General features: G+C 41.8%; 1 protein-coding gene across 3 annotated transcripts in view; it reads right to left on the bottom strand.

The window, feature by feature from the left end:
• Positions 1–27,012, bottom strand: part of ANO10 (anoctamin 10) — an 84,737-nt gene that overhangs the window by 40,720 nt on the left and 17,005 nt on the right. For all 3 annotated transcript variants that reach the window (XM_053410584.1, XM_053410585.1, XM_053410586.1), the window contains exons 7-11: positions 26,342–26,397; positions 24,930–25,004; positions 24,071–24,253; positions 21,892–22,083; positions 20,195–20,323 (exon numbers count right to left, since the gene is read on the bottom strand). In XM_053410584.1, coding sequence (XP_053266559.1) covers positions 20,195–20,323; positions 21,892–22,083; positions 24,071–24,253; positions 24,930–25,004; positions 26,342–26,397 — 635 coding nt within the window. The remainder of the gene's footprint in view (positions 1–20,194; positions 20,324–21,891; positions 22,084–24,070; positions 24,254–24,929; positions 25,005–26,341; positions 26,398–27,012) is intronic.

Raw genomic sequence — 27,012 nt, 5'->3', positions numbered from 1 at the left:
TAAATCTGAATTGGCATGTTTGTCATTTAAACTAGAATTTGAAACCCACTTCAACAATGACTTTCATTCCTAGTTTGGAGGGCAAGCTGAAACCATAGCTTTCTGGTTTGGATGCAACAGCAAACTATGGCTTGTCCATACAAGGAAGTGAGGGAGGGAATTATAGTTCATTGAAGAAAGGAGAAAGGAGCTGAAGAAAGGAGAAGAAAGAAGCTGAAGGGGGGAGTGAATAAGGTTCCAGGACAGGATCAACTGGGCATAAAATTCATAAAACTCAAGAGCATCGCTTTCACATATCTTTTGGATTATAGATGCATCTGGCAAGATATTGGCATATAAGGTTAACAAACAGAAAATAGAGGTTTTAAAAATTAATTTAGATGTGCAAGACAAAATTTATATAATGCAACCACATAGGTTAAATATAATAAAGTAAAATATTTAAGAGTGAGATTAATAGAAGATGTGAAGTTTAAGAAACTGATTCAGCACATAAAGTCTGACTTTAAAAGATTGGGGGGGGGGATTGAATTTATCCTGGATAGCCCGGGTAAACTCGATTAGGATTGTTATTCTGCCAAGATTCCTGTTTCTGTTTATTGCACTACCTCTGTCAGTAGATTCAAAAGAACTAAAAAGTTGGCAGAAAATGCTGAGCAGCTTTATGTGGCATGATATCTCATATAAACAGCCCAAATTTGATGTCAATACCATGGAAGCCCCAGAACAGAAGGGAAGTTTGGCAACCTCTATTCTAAGCATATACTATGAGACAGCACAGTTAAGTTGGCTGAGGACTTGGTTATCCCATGATGGAGATTTATACCGTCTAGAACATTTCTTTTAATGAAACACTCTTAGAAACTTTCATGTGGGCAGCATGTTTGTTGGAAATACTGGGTCAAACATGCGCATTAAGACAGAAGTAAATTTGGAAGAAAATGGCAGTAAACAAAAAAAATGTTCAAAAATGTGTCTGTTATTTATGGATTTGAGTGGAGAAATACAGTTAGTAGAATAAGATGGGGAAAGGAACTGTGTTGCTAAGTTCTCAGAACAACAGAATAGGATCTAGAGTCAAGGTGAGAGGAGGAAGGGAATGTCCCACTGAAGATTCCATTCAGCTTGTGCAATATTACTGATGTTAACCAGCTAGCTAGCTATTGTTCCTCTGCAGTTTCATCTTTGATTAATTATTCCAAAATTCGTAGGTAAAAACTGGTTACTGATACAAGGAAAATTGCATGCTCACAAGAAACACAAGATATGCTTCTAAAATCTGCATTACACATACCAACACACAGCACGTGATCCAAAGCCCTACAAATACAGTGGTACCTCAGGTTACAGACGCTTCAGGTTACAGACATTTCAGGTTACAGACTCCACTAACCCAGAAATAGTACCTCGGGTTAAGAACTTTGCTTCAGGATGAGAACAGAAATTGCGTGGTGGTGGTGCTGCAGCAGTGGAGGCCCCATTAGCTAAAGTGGTACCTCAGGTTAAGAACAGTTTCAGGTTAAGAACAGATCTCCAGAACGAATTAAGTTCTTAACCTGAGATACTACTGTATGCACTTGAGGTTTTGCTTAAGTATGAACCAATCTCCAACTTGGAAGAAAACAGGGCATCTCCTGCATATGCAGAGTCTGCATGCACACGTATATTCAACCCACATGCACACCAAAGCCATTGGTTTGTGATAGTTCTGTGCATTGTCATTATACATACATATTGCACGCACGCACACTGTACTGTTTTGCCAAAGCATAACCATAAAATATACCAAGAACTGTCTAAGGGAAGCTGTGTTAAGTAACACATATCACACAGCAGGCTCTCATCTGAGGCATTTGTTGCTTGTATTCCAAAGGAAGATGCTATTACTTTTCATGTGGTAATCCACCAGACAAGAAACACATCAGGCAAGGACAAGGCAATCAGTGTCTTAGTTTACAATGTGTGAATCCCCGAAGCGAGAAAACCAATCATTAGATAAAAATAGATGCAACACTGAGCCAGGAAGCTTCAAGCCGACTTTGGCCTGAACGAGCACAGATGAAAAGGCAGTGGCACAAAGGGTCTACTACAAAAAGCATGCAGTCAAAAATGTCCAATGTGAAGTGAGTGCAGTATGTTCTCTCATGTAAGCAGCAATCATATTAAAATGAGAAACCTTTGATTGCAAGAAAATTCTTCTGAATATGAAAAATTGATTTGTACGAGGTCAATAAAGGGCACGCAGTATTTTTAAAATGTGTGCCATGCCCATGAAGTATCTACTATAAACAGATACAATTATTAACCCAAATAGAGCCCAGGACATGACAATTCAAATATCTAAATATGGACTGTTTGCACCAATCTTAAGAGTCAGCTTTTCATAACGTTGTTAATGGTGGAAATGCTTCAGTAGAATTTGTAGTTCTAACGTGTAGAAGATCAAGTCAAATGCATCGAATCTGAACACAAGGAATCAGGGAAGGCAGTTGCATAATAAGGACAGTTATTGCAGCCCATCAAACAACGTAAATGCATCAATTTTGTCTGTGCTAAAATACTCAGGAGGAGACTAATTCTTACGCTGACAATTGCCAAATAAATGTCAGCAGGAGTGACGAACTTGAACAAACCGATTTTGTATTGTACCCAGAAGCATAGGCTGCAGCAGGCAGCAAAACTCAGCCAAAATACTAGACAAGAAGTCAAAGGGAGGATACGATGTGTGGGGACTAGATCTTGGCATTCGAATCCTGCAGCTGTCAAACACATTTCATAAAAGGTTTCTTGTCTGCAGAACTTGCAAGATACTTAAAAAGAGGACAAATGGAAGGAAAAACAAACTGTAGCAGAATAAACTGGCGTAACAAGGGCAAATATACCACTATTGCAGGACTGCTACATTCTAAGTATCATCCTCCCCACCCAGAAATGTTCATTTGCAATCTGATAATTCATTGTTGCAAAAGCGAGATCCATCAATAAGATGTTTAATGCAAGATCATTGGGACAAGAGATAAGTCACTATGTTGAAACATTATATACTCAGAAGATCCTGCCTTTATTTTTCAAAAGACTTCTTCTAAACCTGATTTTGAACACAGCGTGACAATTGCCCATGCAGAGCTACAGTATATCCAAGTCAGGCCTGGTGCAGGCTGAAGCCAGTGAGGAACAGGAAAGAAAGAAAGAAAGAAAGAAAGGAAGGAAGGTAGGAAGGAAGGAAGGAAGGAAGGAAGGAAGGAAGGAAGGAAGGAAGGAAAGAAAGAAAGAAAGAAAGAAAGAAAGAAAGAAAGAAAGAAAGAAAGAAATTATTATTATTATTATTATTATTATTATTATTATTATTATTATTATTATTATTTCCCCAGCCACTCTGGGAGGCTTCCAACAAAATATTAAAATACAATAACTAGGCAGAGGGCCTTCTCAGTAGTGGCGCCCGCCCTGTGGAACACCCTCCCATCAGATGTCAAGGAAATAAACAGCTATCTGACTTTTAGAAGACATCTGAAGGCAGCCCTGTTTAGGAAAGTTTTAAATGTTTGATGTTTTTTCACATTATCATCATCATCATTATCAACATCACTAATAACAATCTATTACCCAGCCCTAGTACAGATGCAGAACAAAGGCTTAGATGAAAAATGAATTACATGTAACTGGGGGGAGGGGGGGCAGCAGCTCAGAAGAAGAACTTTGTGTAAGGTGGAAAACAGGAATAAGCACTGATACTGAAGGGATTGAGCAGCCCATTATACTTACCACGAAAGGTATTTCTGGAGACCCCATAAAAGCTGATGCCAGATTGGGATTTAGGTTTGGCACCACCTGGCAGTCAAAAGGCAACACTGCAAGCTTTGTAAAAAAATAAAGAATTCAAATAGGAAGCTGCTGTTTAAGTGGCTGGAAGGACGTGGGGGGTTTGGATTGCTCTGTAGCAGGTAGGTTCCTTCTTTTGTTTTCTAGATTTCTTCCTTTGACCCTACGAAACATGGTCCAGCAGACTATAAAGGTAAAGGTAGAGGGACCCCTGACCATTAGGTCCAGTCGTGACCGACTCTGGGGTTCTGGTGCTCATCTCGCTTTATTGGCCGAGGGAGCCGGCATACAGCTTCCGGGTCATGTGGCCAGCATGACTAAGCCGCTTCTGGTGAACCAGAGCAGCGCACAGAAACGCCGTTTACCTTCCCACCGGAGCAGTACCTATTGATCTACTTGCACTTTGACGTGCTTTCGAACTGCTAGGTTGGCAGGAGCAGGGACTGAGCAACGGGAGCTCACCCCATCACGGGGATTCGAACCTCCGACGTTCTGATCAGCCAGTCCTAGGCTCTGTGGTTTAACCCATAGCGCCACCCATGTCCCCAGCAGACTATACAAAGGCATAAAAAGAATATGTTTCAAATATATTCCTGAAACTTCTTAATATACTTACAGACATTTGTTCCAGGATTGGGATTATAACTTTCTAATAAATCTAAACTAAAATTAGTAATTTACATCTAATGATTAGATGCTAAAGCTGCAATCCTACTTATTAGGGAGTAAGCTCCATTTAAAAACAGCAGGAGCTACTTGCAGTAAACATGCACAGAATTGCACTGGTAAAGCTTGCGAGAAGTTTTTCATTTATTTTCACCCGAGGCATTTCTTCTTTATTATTCCTGTTGATATTTGGAATGTCAAAATGAAATTTCACTAGACCCATGAGAAGACAGAGTTCAATTAAATTAACTAACAGCCTGTGTACTCATGTGCCCTCTAGTGGGTGAGTTCCCTTATTTAATAAACGAGACATTCATTAAACACCTACTCCATAAAAGTATTTCTTAATGGCAATCAAGATGTGGGGATTAGTCACTTAATTTAGCTGACATTTTCTAAAAAACTATTTATGATGACAAATAGACTACTTTAAAATGATAAAACAGATCAGCCTTTCAACAACAGTTCCAGAAGATGATTTTTATTTTTTTAAGGCAGTTAATTAGGCTTTCACCAAAATGCCTGAACAGTATTTTACTATTGATTTTGAACAGAGTCTTGAAGAGGAATGGCAAATTATGAAGTGTTTATAGTATGCAAACCTCTCCAGCTAGTGACACTTGTTATTCTATTGTTTAGGGAAGTTTTTAATGTTTGATGTTTTATCGCTTTATTATTATTAATAATAATATTCTGTTGGGAGTCGCCCACAGTGGTTGGGGAAACACATGGGTGGGGTATAAATAAATTATTATTATTATTATTATTATTATTATTATTATTATTATTATTACTCCCCTCAAGCAGGAACCCGTATGCAACCTCGCTAAACATCCTACTAGTAAAGGACACTGTCGCAGAAAGAAATACATCCTAAATTCCCTCTTTTGGCGATATTTTCAGGGTTGTCTATCTAATGTGATGATAGCCAAATCTGGGCCAAAAACACAACCTGAGTTATATTAATGGCATAGACTGAACTCTGAGACCCCAAATTGTACACAGCTATACAGAATGGGCCTATGTCTGTGTATTTGTGGTGGATACACAAGGTAGGCAACTGCATTTACTACCTCATTACTACTGAGGGAGCGCACTTGAAAATACAGAAAAGACCTCAACAGATGTTCTGGTCAATCTTCCCCATGGCTAGGCAAACTAAGGCCCGGGGGCCGGATCCGGCACAATTGCCTTCTAACTCCGGCCCATGGATGGTCCAGGAATCAGTGTGTTTTTACATGAGTAGAATGTGTCCTTTTATTTAAAATGCATCTCTGGGTTATTTGTGGGGCCTGCCTGGTGTTTTTATATGAGTAGAATGTGTGCTTTTATTTAAAATGCATCTCTGGGTTATTTGTGGGGCATAGGAATTTGTTCTTTTTTTCTTTTTTCCCCAAAATATAGTACGGCCCCCCACAAGGTCTGAGGGACAGTGGACCGGCCCCCTGCTGAAAAAGTTTGTTGACTCCTGCTCTAGACAATCTGACAGGTTTTTTTTTACTATTATTGATTAATTAAAATTGTATACCGCTCTTCATCTAAAGATCACAGGGCAGTTCACAACCTAAAAACCCAAAACAAGAACACAAAATGCGTAACAAAAAAACCCAAACCAAACCAATAGCCCCCACCTCCTACCAACACATTTTAAAAGGCCAGAGACTGTTCAATCTGCCAAAGGCCTCCCGGAAGAAAGCATTGCACAAACGGGGAACCACTGGATAAAAAGGTCCATTCTTGTGTTGCCACCCTCCGGACCTCTCATGGAGGGGGCACATGAGGAAGGGCCTCAGATGGTTATTGCAGGGTTTGGGTTGGTTCATATAGGGAGGCATTGCAATCCTGAGCAGTTAAGGCTTCATAGATCAAGACCAGAACTTTGAATTGGGCCCGGAAAGTGGCAGTCAGGTCAGGATCATTGTTATGTGCTCAAACCGTCTTGCCTCTGGAGAGCAATATGGCTGCTGAACTCTGCACCAGAGGAAGTTTCCGAACCATCTTCAGAGGCAGCACCACATTTAACATGCTGCTGTAATCTAACCTAGACATTACCAGGGCATAAACAACAGAAATTAGGCTATCCTTGTCTAGATAGGAGGGACGCGGGTGGCGCTGTGGGTTAAACCACAGAGCCTAGGACTTGCCGATCAGAAGGTCGGCGGTTCAAATCCCCACGACGGGGTGAGCTCCCGTTGCTCGGTCCCTGCTCCTGCCAACCTAGCAGTTTGAAAGCATGTCAAACTGCAAGTAGATAAATAGGTACCGCTCTGGCGAGAAGGTAAACAGGGTTTCCGTGCGCTGCTCTGGTACGCCAGAAGCGGCTTAGTCATGCTGGCCACATGACCCGGAAGGTGTACGCCGGCTCCCTCGGCCAATAAAGCGAGATGAGCGCCGCAACCCCAGAGTTGGCCATGACTGGACCTAATGGTCCAGTCCCTTTACCTTTACCTGTCTAGATAGGGATGCAGCTGGGCCGCCAGCCAAAGCTGATGGAAGGCACTCTGTGCCATCGAGGCCACCTGAGCCTCAAGTGACAGCAAAGGATCCAGGAGTACCCCCCAGGCTATGAACCCAGTCCTTCAGAGGAAGTGTAACCCCATCAAAAGCATTTAAACTGCCCCCTCGTCCCCCCTGCAACAGAAGTAACAGCAAGTGGAGTGGAGATAGCCCCGCTTTCATTTCAGCACCCAGAAAATGACGGATTCAGGGATGGCTCTTGGACATATAGGTTCAGTTAAGCGCATTTTGTTTAGTCAATAAAGCTTAGTGAAACGTTCCAGAAGAGAAAATAACAGATGTTAGTCAACAGCATAAAAACTTGGTAAAATACAAGCTAGCATTACGGATCTAAAGCACACTGATGCAGAGTTGAGATACTTTCCCGATTCATAATGACCTAGGTCATCGAGCAGGCAAGCAAAGACATGAGGCTGTCAAAAGAGGAGACTGACTTGGTGCTACAATGAAGGAATATTTATAAAATTCTAGAATTCTATAAGAGTTGGAAGGGACCACAAGGCTCATATATTCCAACCCTTGCAAAGCAGGGATGTTTTGCCCAACATGGGGCTCAAACCTACAACCTTGAGATTAAGTATTTCATGTTCTACCAAGCATAGGAGCCAACTCCTGTGGGCCGAGGTCCCTTCAGCCCTCCCAACAAAATATTTGAGGGGGCTGCCCTCACCCAAAAAGTTGATGGGCATTGCCGTTCAAATTGTGTGTGCATGCCGTTTCTTGTGATTGTGCAGGGTGGGGCTTACCTGGGCCCCCCAAATATTTTATTCAAGTTGGCAACCCGCTACCAACTGAACTACACTAAATTTTCCTTTGAAGAATATAAATTTATGAGACATTGCTAAGCTTAATTGCTAATTAAGACATTTCTAAGTTTAACTGCCAACTATCACCATTATCAGAGGGAAAAGAAAATCATTCTAAATTAGAGGAGGATACTACATTCCTCAAAATATCTGAACATATGAAATAAATCCAAGAAATCTCAGCTACAAAATAACACATATTAAGTTTATTGGACACAGAAGCATGCCTGGGGCACATCTGACCATACTTAAAATTGTCAATTAGAAATTCCGGTGTAGTCTTGTATCTCTGGGAAAACAAAGTTCTCTGGTTAGTTGGGACCAGTTTGCAACTTACTACTCGTGTGGTTGATGACTTTGCTGTAAGTGTGGCTTATTGCTTGTAATTGATGTCTTCTAAATCAAGCTTAAAGTTTTGTGATTTTATGGCAGGAGAAACAGACATATTAGGAATAGGGGACCAAGAGCTTGGAATGCCCATGTGGTCTCCATCGCTTGTTAGGATGAAGAGGACACCCCCAAGAGATAACTTGTATTTCCAATGCAATAGGTTCAATTATTTTAATTAATTTTACCTTTCCCACCCCGACCTGGCAACAGTTATCCATGTGATGGTCACCTCCAGGTTTGACTACTGTAATTCGCTCTACGCGGGGCTGCCCTTGAAGCTGTCCCAGAAACTCCAGCGGGTACAGAATGCTGCAGCGAGGCTCCTCACGGGGTCTCTGCCATGGGAGCATATTCACCCAGTGCTTTTCCAGCTGCACTGGCTCCCGGTGGAGTACAGGGTCAGATTTAAGGTGCTGGTTTTGACCTTTAAAGCCCTTCACGGCCTAGGACCCTCGTACCTACGGGACCGCCTCTCCCAGTATGCCCCACGGAGGACCTTAAGGTCCATAAATAGTAACACCCTAGAGGTCCCGGGCCCTAAGGAAGTTAGATTAGCCTCAACCAGAGCCAGGGCCTTCTCAACACTGGCTCCGGCCTGGTGGAACGCTCTGTCTCATGAGACCAGGGCCCTGCGGGATCTGATTTCTTTCCACAGGGCCTGTAAGACAGAGTTGTTCCACCTGGCCTTTGGCTTAGAATCAGTTTGATTCCCTCCCCGTCTTTCTTTTTCCTTTCTCCTCCGGTGAAGAGGCTACATCCTAATGTTTTAATGTATTTTAATCTTTTTAAATTGTATTTTAATCAACTTGTTATTGTTATTGGTTGTTAGCCGCCCTGAGCCCAGTCTTGGCTGGGGAGGGCGGGGTATAAATAAAAATTTATTATTATTATTAATTGGACTACATTGGCTTGAGGGAAATAATTAATATGTGCATCAGTTATGGGGCCTGATTCATTGACTCTGGGACCAGCTAAAGCAAGCTGGGCAGAAGTGAAAGTATTTGCCACATTTTTACAGGAAGCCCTTCCTAACATCCAGGACAAATCATTTTGGTTACCAACTGAGCCAGTTATTTCTTATCTTGTCATAGCAGACAAGGGGAAAAAACATCCTGAGCCCCATCCGAATTGAGGCAGTATTTTATATATTACCAAATCCCAATTTAGCCTTTTATTTTCCAATTAAACCTATCTAGTCTGATGTTCATCCTAAATTGTATTCTTCACTTTACTAAACATATTTTTGTAGATCTCATTTGATTCTTTCCAGCTTCACTCTCTCATTCTTGAAACATGGCAAACAGAAGTGAACACATTATTCACACAAAGGCTTCACTGATGCTGAATTTAGCAATATAACTGTTTCCAACGTCTTATAATATGTAATGACAGCATCCATTTATTTATGACACAGGTGAGATGCGACCACTGCGTGACAACACCGCTTCAGAGACATCCCAAGGAATTTGAAGATCTAGTCTGAGGTCTTCTGCGCATTGACCTTGCAAAATCCCATTGATCCCAAGTAAGTGTGTGGAAGACTGCAAAGTTGCTTTTCTAAATTCTTTTTCAGATTCTGTGCCTAACTTTTATACACAAAATGACCATATTCTTTACTCTGAAATCCTGACATTGTCAATTAGTGATGTTATTGGCTGGCTGGAAGAGGTAGCAAGTGATTTAAAGATGGCACAGTTTAGATGGCTTTAAAAAGATGCATGCAAAGCTATCTGTGTAATAACAAGAGCAAACAAAATATTTATTTTAGCTTGCATTTATCACACACCTCCTAATAGCTTACTTTCATCTTATGACAGTTCCTTTGACTAGTGTTAACCTTGATCAAGCGTATTATAGGGTACGCATTTTCAGCAGCTGCATGCTGTGCCTTCTTTGTATTATCCACTATACAGATTCAGCTTATTATATGCACACATTAGAAGTCTCCTGTGACTTCTTTTGAAGACCTAACTGTATAAAAAAGAGAAAGCAGCTGCATGCTGTGTCCCTTCCACAGCACCAAAAATACCTCTGAGAATTACCACCCGACTAATTTCCTCCAGTCAGAGAAGTGACGCTTTGGATTGACACTTTTTAATCAGTTGGGGGGGAGGGGGAAATGAGTAAATAATTTATTTTGACAGTCACTTCATAATGTATTGTGACAGCCCATTAGCCTATATATTCAAAAATTCCATTTCATGCATTTTGCTAAATTAATTCCAGAAAAATTGTGTGTATGTGTATTCATTCCAGAACCCTATTTAACAAAATATAATTTTTAAAAGACAATTCTTTTGTATTTCAGAAGTTGCTTTGCAAAATTAGCAGATGTTTAAATTGTCCTGAAATAACAGGATTTAAAGAGAATCCCTATATAAATCATGTTGATGTCACAGTCGCTGAATACACTGAAATTAAAGTTTTACAGCATATTTCATTAGCATACTTCCAAGCGCTACTGGTCTTTGCTTGGACTCAATTACCTCTTTAGCATGCTCAATTCTGGAGAGACCTGACCTACAGCATGGCATATGCTATCACTTTAGCTCAAGTAGGGAGAAATGAGATTATGAGAAAAGGGGTAAACAACAGTCCCATGTCAACCACGAATGGCCAAATTTGTCCATCTTGGTTTCATTCCATTTCTCATTTCTCAAATCTTAAGCTCAGTTCCTCAATTTCCACATCAGCTTGGGTGTTGTTGTTGTTTTTTTAAAAAAGTCCTCTTTAAGGTTCATTAACATTTCTTGTATATTTCTCCTACTAAACCTATTCACAAGCAATTCCCCCTAATAAAAGGCACATTTTAATGTTATATTCATTAATATATGCATTTTTAAACACACTTTCCCCTAATATATGAATTTTTGATACACATCATTTGGTTGGGGAAGAGCATTGTGAAATTAAAAAGTGTGCATTTCGTAACAGTGTGCATTTCAAAGGATAGCTGTGTTCCAGTGCATATATTGTTTAAGGTAATGTGAACAGGGTAGTTTTACATTAAAATGGGAACTGAATCACATTTCTCTCCCTTCCGTAATGGCAGCACTAACTAGGTCATGTCCCAACTCTTTTGTCATCATGTTCACGAGGGCAACATTCGGTACAGTCGGATGTATTCCAAGTACAGGGTCAAAGCAGGTCACAGTGGTCTGACACACAACTGGATTTGTGCAATCGCTAGCAGATACCAAGAACACACATCTGTGATCGTGTTTCCCAAGGCCATTATGGAATTCCCCAGAGTTCCAGGATTATCTCCTGCATTATTGCAGCTCTGAACCAGAGACAGCGAAAAACAAATGAGCCCATCTCATGTTGCCCAGTCTCTTTGGGACGCTGGCAGTCAATGCCCGCCCCCTTGCTTAACAGGTTTACTCCAGGCTGCAGCTGCTTGCTCCATTTGGGGGCCAGAAAGGAATTTTCTCATGTCTGGCTGCAGAAAGGCACATTTTTTGCCTTCCTTAAGTCCTCTGTAAGTTAGGATAGTATTCTCAATGGTCTTTGCACTGAACAACCATCACAACTTGGGAGGTGAGCCAGGAGAGGACTAAGTTGAAAACGCACCTTTCCTAACACTCCTTTTTGTTATTTTTGTTTTATTTTGACAAAGTAATAATCATAAATAAATAAGAATAAAAATGTGCACCCCACCACCGAGACCATTCCATAATAACTATCCAACCTCCCAAAATTTCAACACCTCTTGCAATGGTTTGACCCCTTTCCGTTTTATAATAATAATAATAATAATAAATTTTATTTATATCCCGCCCTCCCCAGCCGAAGCCGGGCTCAGGGCGGCTAACAACAATCAAATAATCAAACAATCAAATAAACCAACATTCTAAAAATATTTCATTATAAAAATTAATTAAAATCAAGTTAATGGCAACCATTAAGCAAAACTCTGTGCAGGTTGCCAGAGGAGGGAGTCAGGCTGCGCCCTGACCAAAGGCCTGGTGGAACAACTCTGTCTTGCAGGCCCTGCGGAAAGATGTCAAGTCCCGCAGGGCCCTCGTCTCTTCTGACAGAGCGTTCCACCAGATTGGAGCCGCAGCCGAGAAGGCCCTGGCTCTAGTTGAGGCCAGCCTAACCTCTCTGAGGCCTGGGACCTTCAGGATGTTTTTATTTGCAGACCGTAGGTTTCTTTGTGGGGCATACCAGGAGAGGCGGTCCCGTAGGTACGAGGGTCCTAGGCCGTATAGGGCTTTAAAGGTTAAAACCAGCACCTTAAACCTGATCCTGTACTCCACCGGGAGCCAGTGCAGTTTTAACGGTACAAATTCTACAAACACCCTCCATAGCTCCTCAAAATCATTTCTCCTGCATATTCCCCGTCTTACCTTAATAGCACATGTTAATTTATCATTAATAGCCATATCCCACACCACTTTATACCATTTTTCCATTTTATATTCTGCTTGCCCATTCCACTTCCTAGCTATCATAATTTGTGCAGCTGTCAATACCTTTTTTTGGGGGGGGGAGGCTTTCCTAACACTCTTAGCAGACAAACAGGGGCTTCCTCATAGCTAGGGACCTGCCTCTGATTAGCAGCTGTGCAATGTGCAATGAGAATGTCCAGCGGATCTGGGCACATGCTAGAAAAGGGACCTGCTCTTAGCCTAACCATATGTCTAGAAAAAGAGTTTCACTGCAGTCAAAATCATCAAGCTTGAGAATAGCACGCAAGTTGGGCTGTACACTGGATTTGGGCCAAAAACAGACCAAAACACCGTAAACAACTAAAAACATTGGCAGGATTTAAAAAAAAAAAAACACTTGCAAAGTAACGAGAACTATGGTGAGAATTGACTGTTAAGAAAATATGGAGAACATTATATGACACAGTTGGAAAAGAATAACTATGGAAACCACGGAGGGGTGAAGGCAAGTCCACGGATTCAGAGAATCCTATGTGTATATGAATATGATTTATTTGTGATGTTAACTGTTATAAAAATGAATGAAATATTTTTTTTAAGCCAGGGCTGGGCAGGGGTGTGTGTGGATGTGGAGGTGTGTGTGTGTAAAGGCAGGCATCTACATCAAAAAGCACTATGGGGTTGCTTGTAAGGCAGCTTTCAAACAGCCCCACAATGCTCTTTGACTGCTTGTCGAGGGCCTTCTGGCGGTTCCCTCACTGCGAGAAGTCAAGTTACAGGGAACCAGGCAGAGGGCCTTCTCGGTAGTGGCACCCGCCCTGTGGAACGCCCTCCCACCAGATGTCAAAGAGAAAAATAACTACCAAACTTTTAGAAGACATCTGAAGGCAGCCCTGTTTAGGGAAGCTTTTAATGTTTACTAGGTTATTGTATTTTAGTGATTTGTTGGAAGCCGCCCAGAGTGGCTGGGGAAACCCAGCCAGATGGGCGGGGTATAAATAAATTATTATTATTATTATGTATGTTCCCAGCAGGAGAACACATAAGACAAAGCCGAGATGAGCAGGACTGCATTGTCCGCTCACCAGCTAGTGAACAGAAAGTTTATTCCTGGCCTCTGCAACACAACGGGAGGCAGGGAGGATACATCTATTTTCTCCACCCCCTCCCAACCGTAAGTTCAATAAGGGTTTCAAAACTCTTGATTAAGCCCACATTTGGGGTGGCGGTGAAGAAGACGCAGTTTCTCCTTCTTCCCTCACCCCCACACTCTACGACCATACACTTGATTAGCGTATAAAACCCTAAACAAACATTAGGGCAGCCCCCCCAATCAATTTGGGGCCCAGATCCAGTTGGTCCCAGGTTAGGGCTGATCCAAAGTCTTGGACCCAAAGCAGATATAAGATGTGGATAACCAGGCCATTTCTTTAGGTAAAGTTTGAGGTGGGGGAGAAAAAGTCCCACGGCAGCCACTCATTTCTTAATTGCAAATAATGAATAGAGTGTATCCAAATTCTAAACCCCAAATCAGGGTCCACTTCTTCCTTGCCAACAGCAATTGCACTGTTGTGGTCTGCACCGAAGCTCAACAAATGATATGGAGTACCATATAATTTCCCCATTTCAATGCCCCTTCTCCTGTTTCCTCCTATACCGAAACACCACCTGCTGTCGATGCAAGCACAGCCCGCACTCCCTCTCCTGTGGTTGTCTATTAATACGTGGCAGATAATGTGGATTGAGCCTTAGCCGAGAGGAACGAACTGCTTCAATAGTGCAGTAATTGGCCTTTCTCCTGGATTGTGACAAATGAAATGTTTATATTCAACTAACCGGGCAATAACTGTACACACTGAAATTGTCAAGGCACTTGCACCAGAGACAAAGCCAATTAAGTCAATGAAATCTAAACAAGATTTGCAGGTCAGGCCTTAAAATTTCAATTAAACATTCCACTGATAGTATTGCGGCAACTAGTTATTGGGAATGGCCCCGGAAAGCTAATTCCCAGATACTTTGTGACAGGCCCCAGATCTCCTGCCCCTTTCCTTCTCCCTTAAAGAAACCAAAAACCAAAGTTTTGCTTTACTTTGCTTATAGGTTCAGGGTAATAACCCAGCCACTCACCATCTTAATTTGCCCAGGCGTATCTATCCATATAATTTGTCCTACACCAGTTTTATTCAAATTTGTGTCATGGGCCTATGCCCAACGTCCTTTAGTCAAGGAGGAATCCCTGAGGGTCAAAGGAGTCAAAGGTGATGGCTGTTTAAAGGAAAAGTGAGCAAGGGCTCGTCAACACTTCCGCTTGTCATGTGCTTTCTGGGCACAGATCTGAGCCGTTTTCCATTTGCCCCACTGCTTTCCCCAGGAAAATCTGCTCTTCAGCGCTGAATCGGGAGAAAAGGTCAACCCACAGAAATCACATTGAAATTACTCTGAGTCAGAGACAAAAGACTGGGTTTTCCCATGGGAAAACGGCAGGTCAAGTAGAAGTCTGGGTGAGCCCTTCAGGCAGTGTTTCACAATCGGGGACTACATTTATTTTTATTTATTTTATTTTTTAAATTTCTATACCGCTCTATATTTTTAAGAAAAATCTCAAAGTGGTTTACAGCATATTAAATTAATTAAACATAAACAAAACAATCTGAAGAAAGTCAAATATAAAGTATACAGTCAAAGCAAGATAACAGAAAACTAAAATATTATCTTAAAGATTTCAAAATAAAACATGACAAAGGAGGCCAACTACTGATATGGCCCCCTGGGGGCCCCAGGATATTCCAAGGGGGCCCCAGGTGAAAATCGCGTAAATGGGGGGCCACAGCATGAGGCTGTGAGGGCCACAGAAGGAAGTAAGAAGTGAAGGGGGAAAACTTTTTTTAAAATCCTGATTGGCTGGCTATCCGCTTGGCCAATCACAAGCGGCTAAGGGAACGGTTCACCAGGGACTAGCGCTCCTTTTTGCCACGTGCATTTCTTGGGAGCGGTCCTGGTTTGCTTCTGTTGGGAAAGAATGATCACCAAGGCTTCCGTTTCAACCAGTAGAGCCTGTGATCTAGAACTCCCAGGTCAGGTAAGTGTGATGCCCTGGCTCTGTGAGGCGTGGGGTGAAATCCACCCCAGCGCCCAGCCGAGTGGAGTCGTCTGGTGCTGCTGACTTGCATCTAGTAAATAACTGCCTACTCAGAAGAAAGCCACACTGAGTTCAGCAGGCCTTACTCCCAAGTAAAGGTGTGTGGGACTATAGTGTTTTATCTAGGCAGCCAGGGCTCCTCTAGATGACAAGATCTTTTTGCACTAGGTCAGCGAGGACCACTTGCTATTTAAAATTCTCCCATATATATGGAACTCCCGGTATGCCTTTTGGACTGTATCTGTAGGGTTTCCCCCTCTGTGTCAAATAACTGGGGTTAAATAAGTGTTGTTTACTTTTTATAATACATGGAAGATGGATCTTCCTAGGGACGTTCTGGACTCTCCTTCCTTGGAGGTTTCTAAGAAGAGGTTGGATGGCCATCTTTTATGGATGCTTTAGCTGAGTTTTCTACGTTGCAGGGGGCTGCACTAGAATATGACCTTTGGAGTTCCTTCCAGCTCTGTGATTCTATGTTGCTATATTTTTCTGCTTCAACTTCATTATGTTACTATCATTTTATGCAATTGTATTGTGTACAGGACATGGGTGGCGCTGTGGGTTAAACCACAGAGCCTAGGACTTGCCGATCAGAAGGTCGGTGGTTCGAATCCCCGCGACGGGGTGAGCTCCCATTGCTCGGTCCCTGCTCCTGCCAACCTAGCAGTTCGAAAGCATGTCAAACTGCAAGTAGATAAATAAGTACCGCTCCGGCGGGAAGGTAAACGGCGTTTCCGTGCGCTGCTCTGGTTCGCCAGAAGCAGCTTAGTCATGCTGGCCACATGACCCGGAAGCTGTACGCCAGCTCCCTCGGCCAATAAAGCGAGATGAGCTGGACCTAATGGTCAGGGGTCCCTTTACCTTATAAATTATAAAAAATATAAAAAGTATGTTCTGTTTACAAACAAAGCATTTAAATAGCTACCTTTTCTACAGGTAGGATGACATGGGGCCGGGGATATAGGCATAGCCAGGATTTTTGTTGGAGGACGGCTTTTGTAAGGGGGGCAGAACCTCAGATTTGTATTTTTTGTTTATTTTTACTTATTTGGTGGGGCAGCTGCCCGCCTCGGGCTATGCCCATGGGTGGGGGGAACACAGGAAGGAAACGAGGTTGGAAGCGGGCCACGGTCGGAAAAAGGTTGGGAAATGCTGCTTTAATGCATTATTTTTAAAGAGATAATACTACAAAGGCAAATACTTTCCATTTAATTGTATTAATTCACCACAAGATGGCAGTGTACAAAACTCTGAATGAATACGAAGCATAATTTATCTTTTGAAGATTTTTATCATTGAATACTAGGTCCCAGTGATCTCCTTATATCAGGGCTGGGAAACTTATGGCCTCCAGCTAGCATTCCTGACCGCCGACCATGGGCCAGCACTTTGCGATCACTGTAGCAGCCTTTATGATATAATTTCCTCCATTAAGAGAGAGCTAAAATTCAAAATACTTTTTTGGGTGGGGAGGGGGGACTCTGAAAACATAGTAAAGGTAAAGGGACCCCTGACCATTAGGTCCAGTCGCAGACGACTCTGGGGTTGCGACTCTGGGAGCCCGGCATACAGCTTCCGGGTCATGTGGCCAGCATGACTAAGCCGCTTCTGGCGAACCAGAACAGCGCATGGAAACACCGTTTACCTTCCTGCCAGAGCGGTACCTATTTATCTACTTGCACACTGATGTGCTTTCGAACTGCTAGGTTGGCAGGAGCAGGGACCGAGCAACGGGAGCTCACCCTGTCGCAGGGATTCAAACCGCCAACCTTCTGATCAGCAAGCCCTAGGCTCTGTGGTTTAGACCACAGTGCCACCCATGTCCCACTGGGGGGAAAAAATAGTAGAGTACTGCAAAATCTTCTTGTTATAGTCTGTAAGATCCAAAGATAAATGGGGGGGGGGGTGCTGTTAACTAATTTTCATCATTTCCAATGATACTAAGTTCAGAGAGAAAGAAACCCAAACCAACCAGCCACAACATGCTTACAACTAAACTCCATCTGTTTTCCCTTCAACGTATATCAATTTGCAGAACTTCACTTTCCAAACAAACCCCAGGTAAGTTGTCTTAGTTGTTTCAAATCTAAACATAAATCTTATTTCAGATTTGCTGACTTATGAACCAATACCTTTTCTGTTGCTCCAGTGTAATAATCTTCATTGAAAATTCAGCTGGAAAACAGTGAGCTGGTTTTCATATAATGTCAAACTACTGGTTTGACAAGACATGAGTAATCTGTGGGCTCATGCACTCCATGCTCACCTGCATTGTTCCAATTTCCCTCCCTGATGTCCAGGTATACAGCTAATCATAATTTGAAGCTATACCCAAACCAGAAAAAAGCTGTGATTTCCCCCTAATCAGAAATTCGGAAAGAATTAGCAGAGAAGGAGCACGCAAGCCGACAGGATATTACCAAACTGTTTTGTATGTGAACAGTGCCAAGGACTATTTATAGGGTTCAGATGCTATTTAGAAAGTTTTCAGTTGGACTGCAAAGAAATTATCATAGCCAAAGATGGGGGTTTTATAGACCGAAAGAATTCAAAATTTCTAATTCTTGTCCAGCATGGAGGCAAACATACAGAGAGATTTTGTGTTTCATATTGTGTGAAAATGCGCTATTAGAGCTTTAAATAAACTCCTTAGTAGAAAATATGTGTTAATGTAAACCACCATGGACTTTGATTAACCTCCTGAAGCATTTTGAATTAATTATGCCTGATAATTCTTTTTCACGTGTATGTACCACTGAACCAAGTCACTGCTTGATTTTCAAAAGCTGCACTTTACCATCTGTGAGCTTAGCATGCAAGCAGAGATGCGTTTTACTTATTTGGTTCTGAAAACAAATACAAATATCTGAATAAAATAGCCAATGAGCAGCTTTACTCATTAGTTCTCAAATGATTCTGTGTTTTCAAACTTCTTTAAGAGAATGAAGCAAGTCAGTCAGAGTCTTACCAGATGTCTGCATTTTTGTGTAACCAAAAAATGCTATGGGAAACCCAGAAATCCTCTTCTCCAGAGATAAGAGGGTTGTAGATATCTCAGCCAGCTAATTTGTTACCTTCAAGCTGCTGGTAACTATTGCCGCAAATTTTCTAAGATACTTATAACAAATTCAGACTATGGATTGTATATGGTATCTCAAGGGTTTTTTTGTGGCCCCCCTCAAAACTTGGCTTTAAAATAGCCTTTCTTTACAATTATTGACTACTCCCACGGGCCCCCTCCCCTGCTGCGATGACTTGATAAAAAAAGTTTATTGGTGAGCCTCAAAAGATTCCACAGTGTGTGTGTGTGTGTGTGTGTGTGTGTGTGTGTGTGTCTATAACTGCTTCCCCTTTCCTCACTATAATACTATGACGCCAAAGCCTTTTCATACCTCCAAGCACCCCACAAATTCCCCTTTTAATTTTTCTTAAATTACTGTTTCCATAAGTCTCTCTTGCGACAGTGTGAAGCCAAAATGTTTATTTTGCCTCTAAAGCAAAAGAATTTCAAAGCAAAAGCAATTTATTCTTTAAAATATTATTTTACAGAATTTAATAATGAACATTGATTAAGAAATGATTGAAAACATCGCAGAATAATTGACAGGAAAGTACAATGGTACCTCGGGTTAAGTACTTAATTCGTTCCGGAGGTCCGTTCTTAACCTGAAACTGTTCTTAACCTGAAGCACCACTTTAGCTAATGGGGCCTCCCAGATCACAATTTCTGTTCTCATCCTGAAGCAAAGTTCTTAACCCGAGGTACTATTTCTGGGTTAGCGGAGTCTGTAACCTGAAGCGTATGTAACCTGAGGTACCACTGTATTTTGGAAGGAAGTCTTGAGAATCATCTCATCTCACAGGCCTTGTCCACACCTCACATTAAGCCGTGAAAATCTGACCACGTATGATGGCATTTCTGCAGGTAGATTATCTCAAAATACCACAAAGTGGCAGGAGAGCAGGGCAACTTGAAGCAGGACGCAAGTTCTGGACTTTTCACCCCACCTGCTGCTTCCCATCCTGAGAACTACTTTGCTTTCAGCTGGACTCCAAAGCTAGAATACATCTGGCCACAACAATTGGTCAAGACAACTGTTTTGCAAAAACTGCTTTCCAATGCATGGATCTGCCCCAGTAGCATGCAGCTAGCTCCTATGTGTGTGCCCCCTCTGCAACTTGCTGGGATCTCATAATAGACCTATCCATGTATAAAAGGTTCCCTAACAGATAGGAAAGCTTGAAAAGCACTGATACGTAAGATTCTCTAGCTAATAAGATGGTGGATGCAGCAGTCAAGGAAATGCACAGCTTACAAACTCTTATGGACAGGGAACTGAATTCCGCCACCTTAGGGTTGCACATCAAAAAAGAAGTGGGAGTTACTGCACCTCTTTTTCTGGAAAAAAACAGCACTGCTTACAGACCATAAGCAAATAATTAAATCGTCAACTTACCTCTGCCAACACTACAATTAGGATAAGCTCGATTTTTGATTCTGGGAAAAGTCCATTTACTTGAGGTGACATGCCAATAAGGACACAATTGGTAACCACTGATATGACAGTCATAGTTTGAAAAGCCAACTGAAACAAAAAGAAAAAGAACCAGAATTCCTTTAACAAAAATATGTTCTCTTTTCTCAGGCTCCTGAATAACCCTGACATTCCTCTTTGTTACATTCAAAAGTGCCAATAACCAAAAGTTTGGGGCAGGTATCTGCATGAAATCGGCCACTAATAGTCTGGCCCAAACAGCCTAAAGATGGCTTAAAATCACATTCTATGATTCTATGAGTTGTGGCCAACCACATTTGCAGGATCGCAGGTTCCCCACCTCTACCCTAAATTGAATGCCCTGTAGCTAATAATAATAATAATAATAATAATAATAATAATAATAATAATAATAATAATATTTTATTATTTATACCCCGCCCATCTGGCTGGGCCTCCCCAGCCACTCTGGGCGGCTTCCATAGAAACCAAAAATACACTAAAATATCACATGTTAAAAACTTCCCTGAACAGGGCTGCCTTAAGATGTCTTCTGAGTGTCAGGTAGTTGTTTATCGCTTTGACATCTGATGGGAGGGCGTTCCACAGGGTGGGCGCCACTATAAAAGAAATACGGTATTTTTCGCTCTATAGGACGCACTTTTTCCCCTCCAAAAATGAAGGGGAAATGTGTGTGCGTCCTATGAAGCGAATGCAGGCTTTCGCTGAAGCCTGGAGAGCGAGAGGGGTCGGTGCGCACCGACCCCTCTCGCTCTCCAGGCTTCAGGCAGCTATTTGCAAGCCTTCGGAGCGCTCCAAAGGCTTGCGGATAGCAGGCTGCAGCCTGAAGCCCGGCGAGCGCAGCGCCAACTCCTGCTGCGCTCGCCGGGCTTCAGGCAGCTACCCGCAAGTCTTCGGAGTTCCTGCTGCGCTCCGAAGGCTTGCGGATAGCTGCCTGTTCTAGGGGCTGGGGTCGGGGGAAGCTTGGGCGTCCCCCGTCCCTAGCCCCGCAAGCTCCGGGAGCGGCGGCGAGGTTGCGCGCAATCTTGCCGCCGCTCCTGGACCCGGGGGGGGGGGAATAATTTTTTACCCCTTTATTTTATTAAAAACTAGGTGCGCCCTATGGTCCGGTGCGCCCTATGGAGCGAAAAATACGTTATGTAAATCTGCCTCATCTGCAAGGAATAAGATACTTCTTTTAAGAACTATTGCACAGTCTTAAGACACTATAGCTAAATACTACACTGACAGCTGAATCCCCAAACAACATGTCTATTTCTTGTCTCTTGTCATTTTGTACCTATGCTTGCTTTTTAACTGAATTCTCAGGTTACTGTAAATTCATGGCATACTTTATAGACTTATCATATTTTTCTGTATATAAGACTAGGTTTTTCCCATAAAAGATAATGTCAAAAATTAGGGGGCGTCTTATACTCTGGGCCATCTCCCCCCATTTTCTTAAATCTGAGTCCCCCAAAATAGGGGGCGTCTTATACATGGGGGCATCTTATAGATGTAAAAATACGGTATATCCCACTTTTATACCCTTAAAAGAGTGGGAAAATGACCAACTTCTCATGTATTCCAATGGCAAATAGAGAAACAAATAAAGAAATGACGAAGTTATTCAAACATTATGCATCTGAAAGGATTACCTGCCATACACCAATATTCGCAGCAGGCTCTGAAAACGGGCGTTTAAAGATCCTGCACATTTTTAAGGCATCAGAATACATCTCTGTGATGTTGTTGAGCACTGCAAAAACAGCTGCCAAAGGGTAGACGCATGAAAAAAGGCTCACATAGCCAAACTGCAAGAACAACTCCAAATAATCATCAAAAGTACCCTGGAAGAAAAGAGAATAATTTAACCATAAATACAAGATTAGAAGCAGCTTTACAGATCCTGGCAGACCTATGTATTTTCACAATTAGAAATATTAAAGTGGAGAGCGTGGGTGTAAAATAAAAAGCAGGGAGTGGAAGATTGACGTGAGCAGAGTATACATACCAACTATTTGTCTTCATTTCTATTCATTTGAAGATCAATTAATTCATCTTGTGTGGAACATAAGAGACGGTGTACAGCGCTGCTCCATGCCCAACATAAATCACCAGTTAGAATGAAGGTGATGTTTTAATAATTACATCCTCTCTTAAAGAACTGTGCTTGGTATGTGCTTTTGCCTCAACTCTAAATTTACTAAATAAAACCTTACTAATTATTGTCAGGAAATCTACCCCAAACCCAAGTAAATGTTTACTGGTGTTTCAAATGCGGCCAACACACAAGGAGTAAACAAACTGCTTTTAGGTTGAACAGCTGCCCCCAAGGCTGTTTGTCCACCCAATCTGAGTCAGGAGATTCCAGACATCCCTAAGATCCCAAGAACCAAGAGCTGAAGTACCACTCTCTGCTTTCGAGGTCTCATGCAAAAGAAGCCAAATTATACAGTCACAGATGTGACTAAAAGAGTCTAGACAATGGCTCAGAATGAAGATGTAGAGGTTTTCTAATCACAATTAAAATAGCAGCATATCATGAAGTCAGCTTATCGCATAGGAAAAATAAGAAAGGAAAATGGTATTAGGAATATAGGACTATCTGGGAAATCACAGAACAGGCAAAAAGGCTAAGCTAATCTAGCCTGATACATTAACAATGAATCCATGGCCCTATAACACAGGTGACAGTCAGGGAAGCAAAGGGAAAAGGTGAGGCATCACACGCGGCCCATGGGTAATACTTAATAACCAGCAAATCAGAAGATGTCTAGGCCAAAACTTTCCAGAGCTGAGAGTCTAGGGTGTATGTGTGACTCCACAACTGCAAAATTCTTCCCAATAAATGAAGTCATCGTCGCTGGCCTTGAAGCCCTGGTAGAGACAAGCCAGCACCCAGGTGCAATTAAAGAGAGTGTTAGCAGCCAGTAGAAAGAAAAACTGCTTCCTCATGAGCTTGCCTCTTTACCCGGAAGTCTGAGCTCCAGGCAGAACCAACGTTGATGAACAGGGCCGAGTACACGACCCCCAACCTCTTGACAATTCTTATTATACGAAAACCTAAATCAAAAACTCCTAAAGCTAGTGCAACAGGTGGTCCGGGTGAATGGAATTAGCTTAGAATGGTCTTACTGGGAGCTCCCTTTTTGGAATACGATGTGGATTGCTTCACTTACTTCAAAATGAAGAAAGATGTGACATACGTTTTATCAGAAGACAGATACAGCCAAACAGCGGTTGTCGAACGTAATCCATTCTGGAAAACCGTTTGACTTCCAAAACGTTTGACAACCGAGGATCAAAGGGCGGTCAGCAAAGTCAATGGAGAAAAAAGAAAAAAAACTCCCCGGAAGCCATTCAGTTTCTGAAAATCGTTCAAAAACCAGAGCAGTTACTTCCGGGTTTTCGGATTTCAGGAGCCGAGACGTGCGATAACGGATGCATTTGGGAACCAAGGTTTGATTGTAGATAGATAGATAGATAGATAGATAGATAGATAGAGATAGATATGGTAAGCCAGCCCTTCTGCTGAGTGGGGCCCTGGACCCTAAAGTCCTGATGGTACCACTATGTCACATGCACTAGGATTTACCTGCTGGGAAAAGATTGGGGGGGGTGAACTCAACATAAAGCATGATTTTAGACCACTGGCTTGAACTAGCACAAAAATGTTTATTTTCTAACTATTTGGGGGGGGCATTTATTTCCACTGTAAATTCCATTAAGGTTTCCAATATTTGCAATAGTCAAATTTGTTTTTTGTTTTGTTTTGTTCTTAAGCTTCCACTTTTCAGATGCAATGAACCATGGAAGAGGATTCAGTCAACTTACCGGATAGGTATCCATCCCTTTTTCCAGATTAACTTGCTCAAGCAAAGTCAGGTCAGTATCTATATCCAAAGCTTTCACCTTTTTCTTCACACTCTTGGTCCGCCTCTTTTGGAGCCAATACGGCAGCACAGCTTCTACACATTGATTAAGGACTTGGGAAGTTATCAGCAAAGTTGCCAAGCTCTTTAAGAAAATTAAGCAAAGCAAACATGTAATGAGACTGTAGCAGTTCTTAAAAAGGGTATTATATCTACATTCAATTAACTAATGAGCATGTCCTGTGTAACAAGCACTACAGATCTAAGAATTCCACAATACACTGAACTGAAGCAAAGCAAATTTTTAGGCTGAATCTGAAAAAATAAGGATGGCAGCAATCACTGAAGCAGCTCATTTTGGTAGCAGTTTTCATTCCCACTAGCCTTACTATGTTAACAATTTCATGGTCAGCTGTTTACTAAAGAAAGGACAGACCCAGAAATTTGACTTAAAACTAAATCACACAAAAATATCATTTGCAACCCACTTGTACCAGAGTATCTCAAACTTGTGTGAAGAAAGGATGCAGCTGTAAATGCTACTACAAGACTGAAAAGAGTAGAAAAGTCACTACAATGTACGGCAAGTAAAGCAAAGAAGCACAGAGCCATATTAAACATGAATAAATTATTTCACATTACAGCACAGTAGCCTTAAGTTCGGTCTTAAGGACTACCTATCACAGCACATCAGCTGCAGAGATTCTGGAAGATATTTCCAAGCTTGAAATTATTATCTGAATCAGTCTAATGTAAATTAATTAAAAAAAATTGGAGATATTAAGATAATCAGATAACTGAAACAATGTAAGATCACTCACCTGTCTCAAAAGTTTCATATCAAACATGACAAAAGCAATGTAGAATAACGATGCAAAGCAATTTAAAAAGTTGAACTGCAAAAGAAAAAAAGAAATATATATTCAATTCCATCATCAGCTCAAGATGGGAAAACTAAGGACCATGTGACATAACAATCTCAGGAAGGCCTCTTCCCTCCCCCCCATCTGCCATCCTGTGGTGATTCCTCTACAATCTTTATTTTAGAAAATAAACTTCCCAAGGAGAAAATGGGATTGATCTGGTCAAGAGACCTTATGTTGCCAATTAATCTTGGGTAATTTAGTCAAACAGCTATACTCCAGATTATGCACTAAAAGAACACATCTGGCTAATCAGGTTTCCTTATCAGTTTTTTTAGCATTCATATCGAATATGTCTGATTTTGGGGGTTTTTAAACACAGATCTATGGGCACATACACAGCAAAAATCCACAGATTTTAGGATACCATAGATTTAATCTACCACATACCCGTCTTAACACCCAGGGGACCTCTGGTGTGCCAAGCCTCTGAATCTGGCCCTTGCAATTTGCCCTGGGTTACATGTTCCCTTTCCCACTGCTGAGTGTAATCTCCAATCAACGGCAGTAGGGAAGGAGTTTAAACTTCGGTCCCTATGGTCTTCCCCACTCCGCACTGCTCTGGAGCAAGAGGAAAGAAGGAGCTTGATGCATCTCAGCGCTACCTGGAGAGAAACGATCTTCCCTGTCTCACCATGCAGCATGGAAGCCAAGAAAGGGCTCTCTCTTTTCCTCCATTCACAGTCCTTAGCAGCTGGTTCTGTGTCTATGGACATAGGCATGTTTGTGTGGGATGTGAATGGAGGTGTACGTATATGGATGCATAAGTGGAATTTGTCTGTAGAGGATTGGGGGGGTTGTACATGAGTATGGGGTGCATTCGTGTGAATTAGGGGTGTATGTATGAAAGAGAAGTGTGTGTGTTTAGAAATAAAGTCTTCAGTTTCCCCAGTCTTGTCCTACACAATCCCCATTCATTTTGATGAAGCTTTTGCAAAATGAGCACACGACTATCCTAAACTAGATCACAGGGATTTCCACTAACAGCCAAGACTGTTATGCAATATCCACGAAATAATGCTTTGTTAGCTCACACCCCTGATCAGAACAATCCTTCAAGAACTCCACCATTTTTGCAAATGAACTTTGATTCTTTCTTTACAGGAGACATTATTTTCCCTCGTTAAATCCATGTAAACGCCACTGAAATAGTAAGAGTTTACATTTATTCATGCACACATGTAAGTGTGTTTTGCTTGAAACATTGGTAAAAAATATTGGTTTGGAGCCAAAGATCAAACTCTTCATTTCAATGGATCCTGACAAGAGCTATTCCCAAATAATAAGAAAGTATTTCTGACTCTACATACCACCAGGACTTTCAGAACTAAGTGATTCTGGTATGAAGACTCCAATCTATGGTTTTCTGAAATTTAACCAAAAAAATCCCAATTAACGAAACATACATAAACGCAAAGCAGAATAGATGCAATTTATGTTAAGCACCATTATTATTATTATCATCATCGTCATCATTCTATATTCTTTATTGAAAGATAAAAAGCAATGTGTATATAACTATAAGTGCACAGAGTAAAATATGTGGGATGTAATCCTTGTAGCAGTCAAATACAACATTCCTTGTTTCCCTAGGGTGGACACAAGACAGGGGGATGTTGATCCAGCCCGTTGAACTTCCTGTTACACCTGTCTAGAGCATCCTCCCCCTGCATGTGACCAGGTAGGTGGGGGTGACCCTGGCAGACCTAACAAAAGGTCCAGTCACACAGCCATCTCTCTCTTTTGGACTCTCTTGCCATCTTTCTCCTCTCGGAGCCACTTGCTTCTCTTGAACTGCACTGCTGAGATGAATCCACACCTTTCTATGTATCTGTAACTACAAGTCAAAGCCTGCCTTCAGGGATCATACTACGAACTGAATGTAAGTAAGCTTTTCATTATTTATACGGGATAATCCTTTGTCTTTGTTCTTTTTAGAAGGGAACAAAAGGGGATTTACCAGGATCAGACAGATTAGATT

Source organism: Podarcis raffonei, chromosome 12 (assembly GCF_027172205.1).
Source record: "Podarcis raffonei isolate rPodRaf1 chromosome 12, rPodRaf1.pri, whole genome shotgun sequence".
NCBI lineage: Eukaryota > Metazoa > Chordata > Lepidosauria > Squamata > Lacertidae > Podarcis > Podarcis raffonei.
This window is presented reverse-complemented; position numbering and strand designations above follow the sequence as displayed.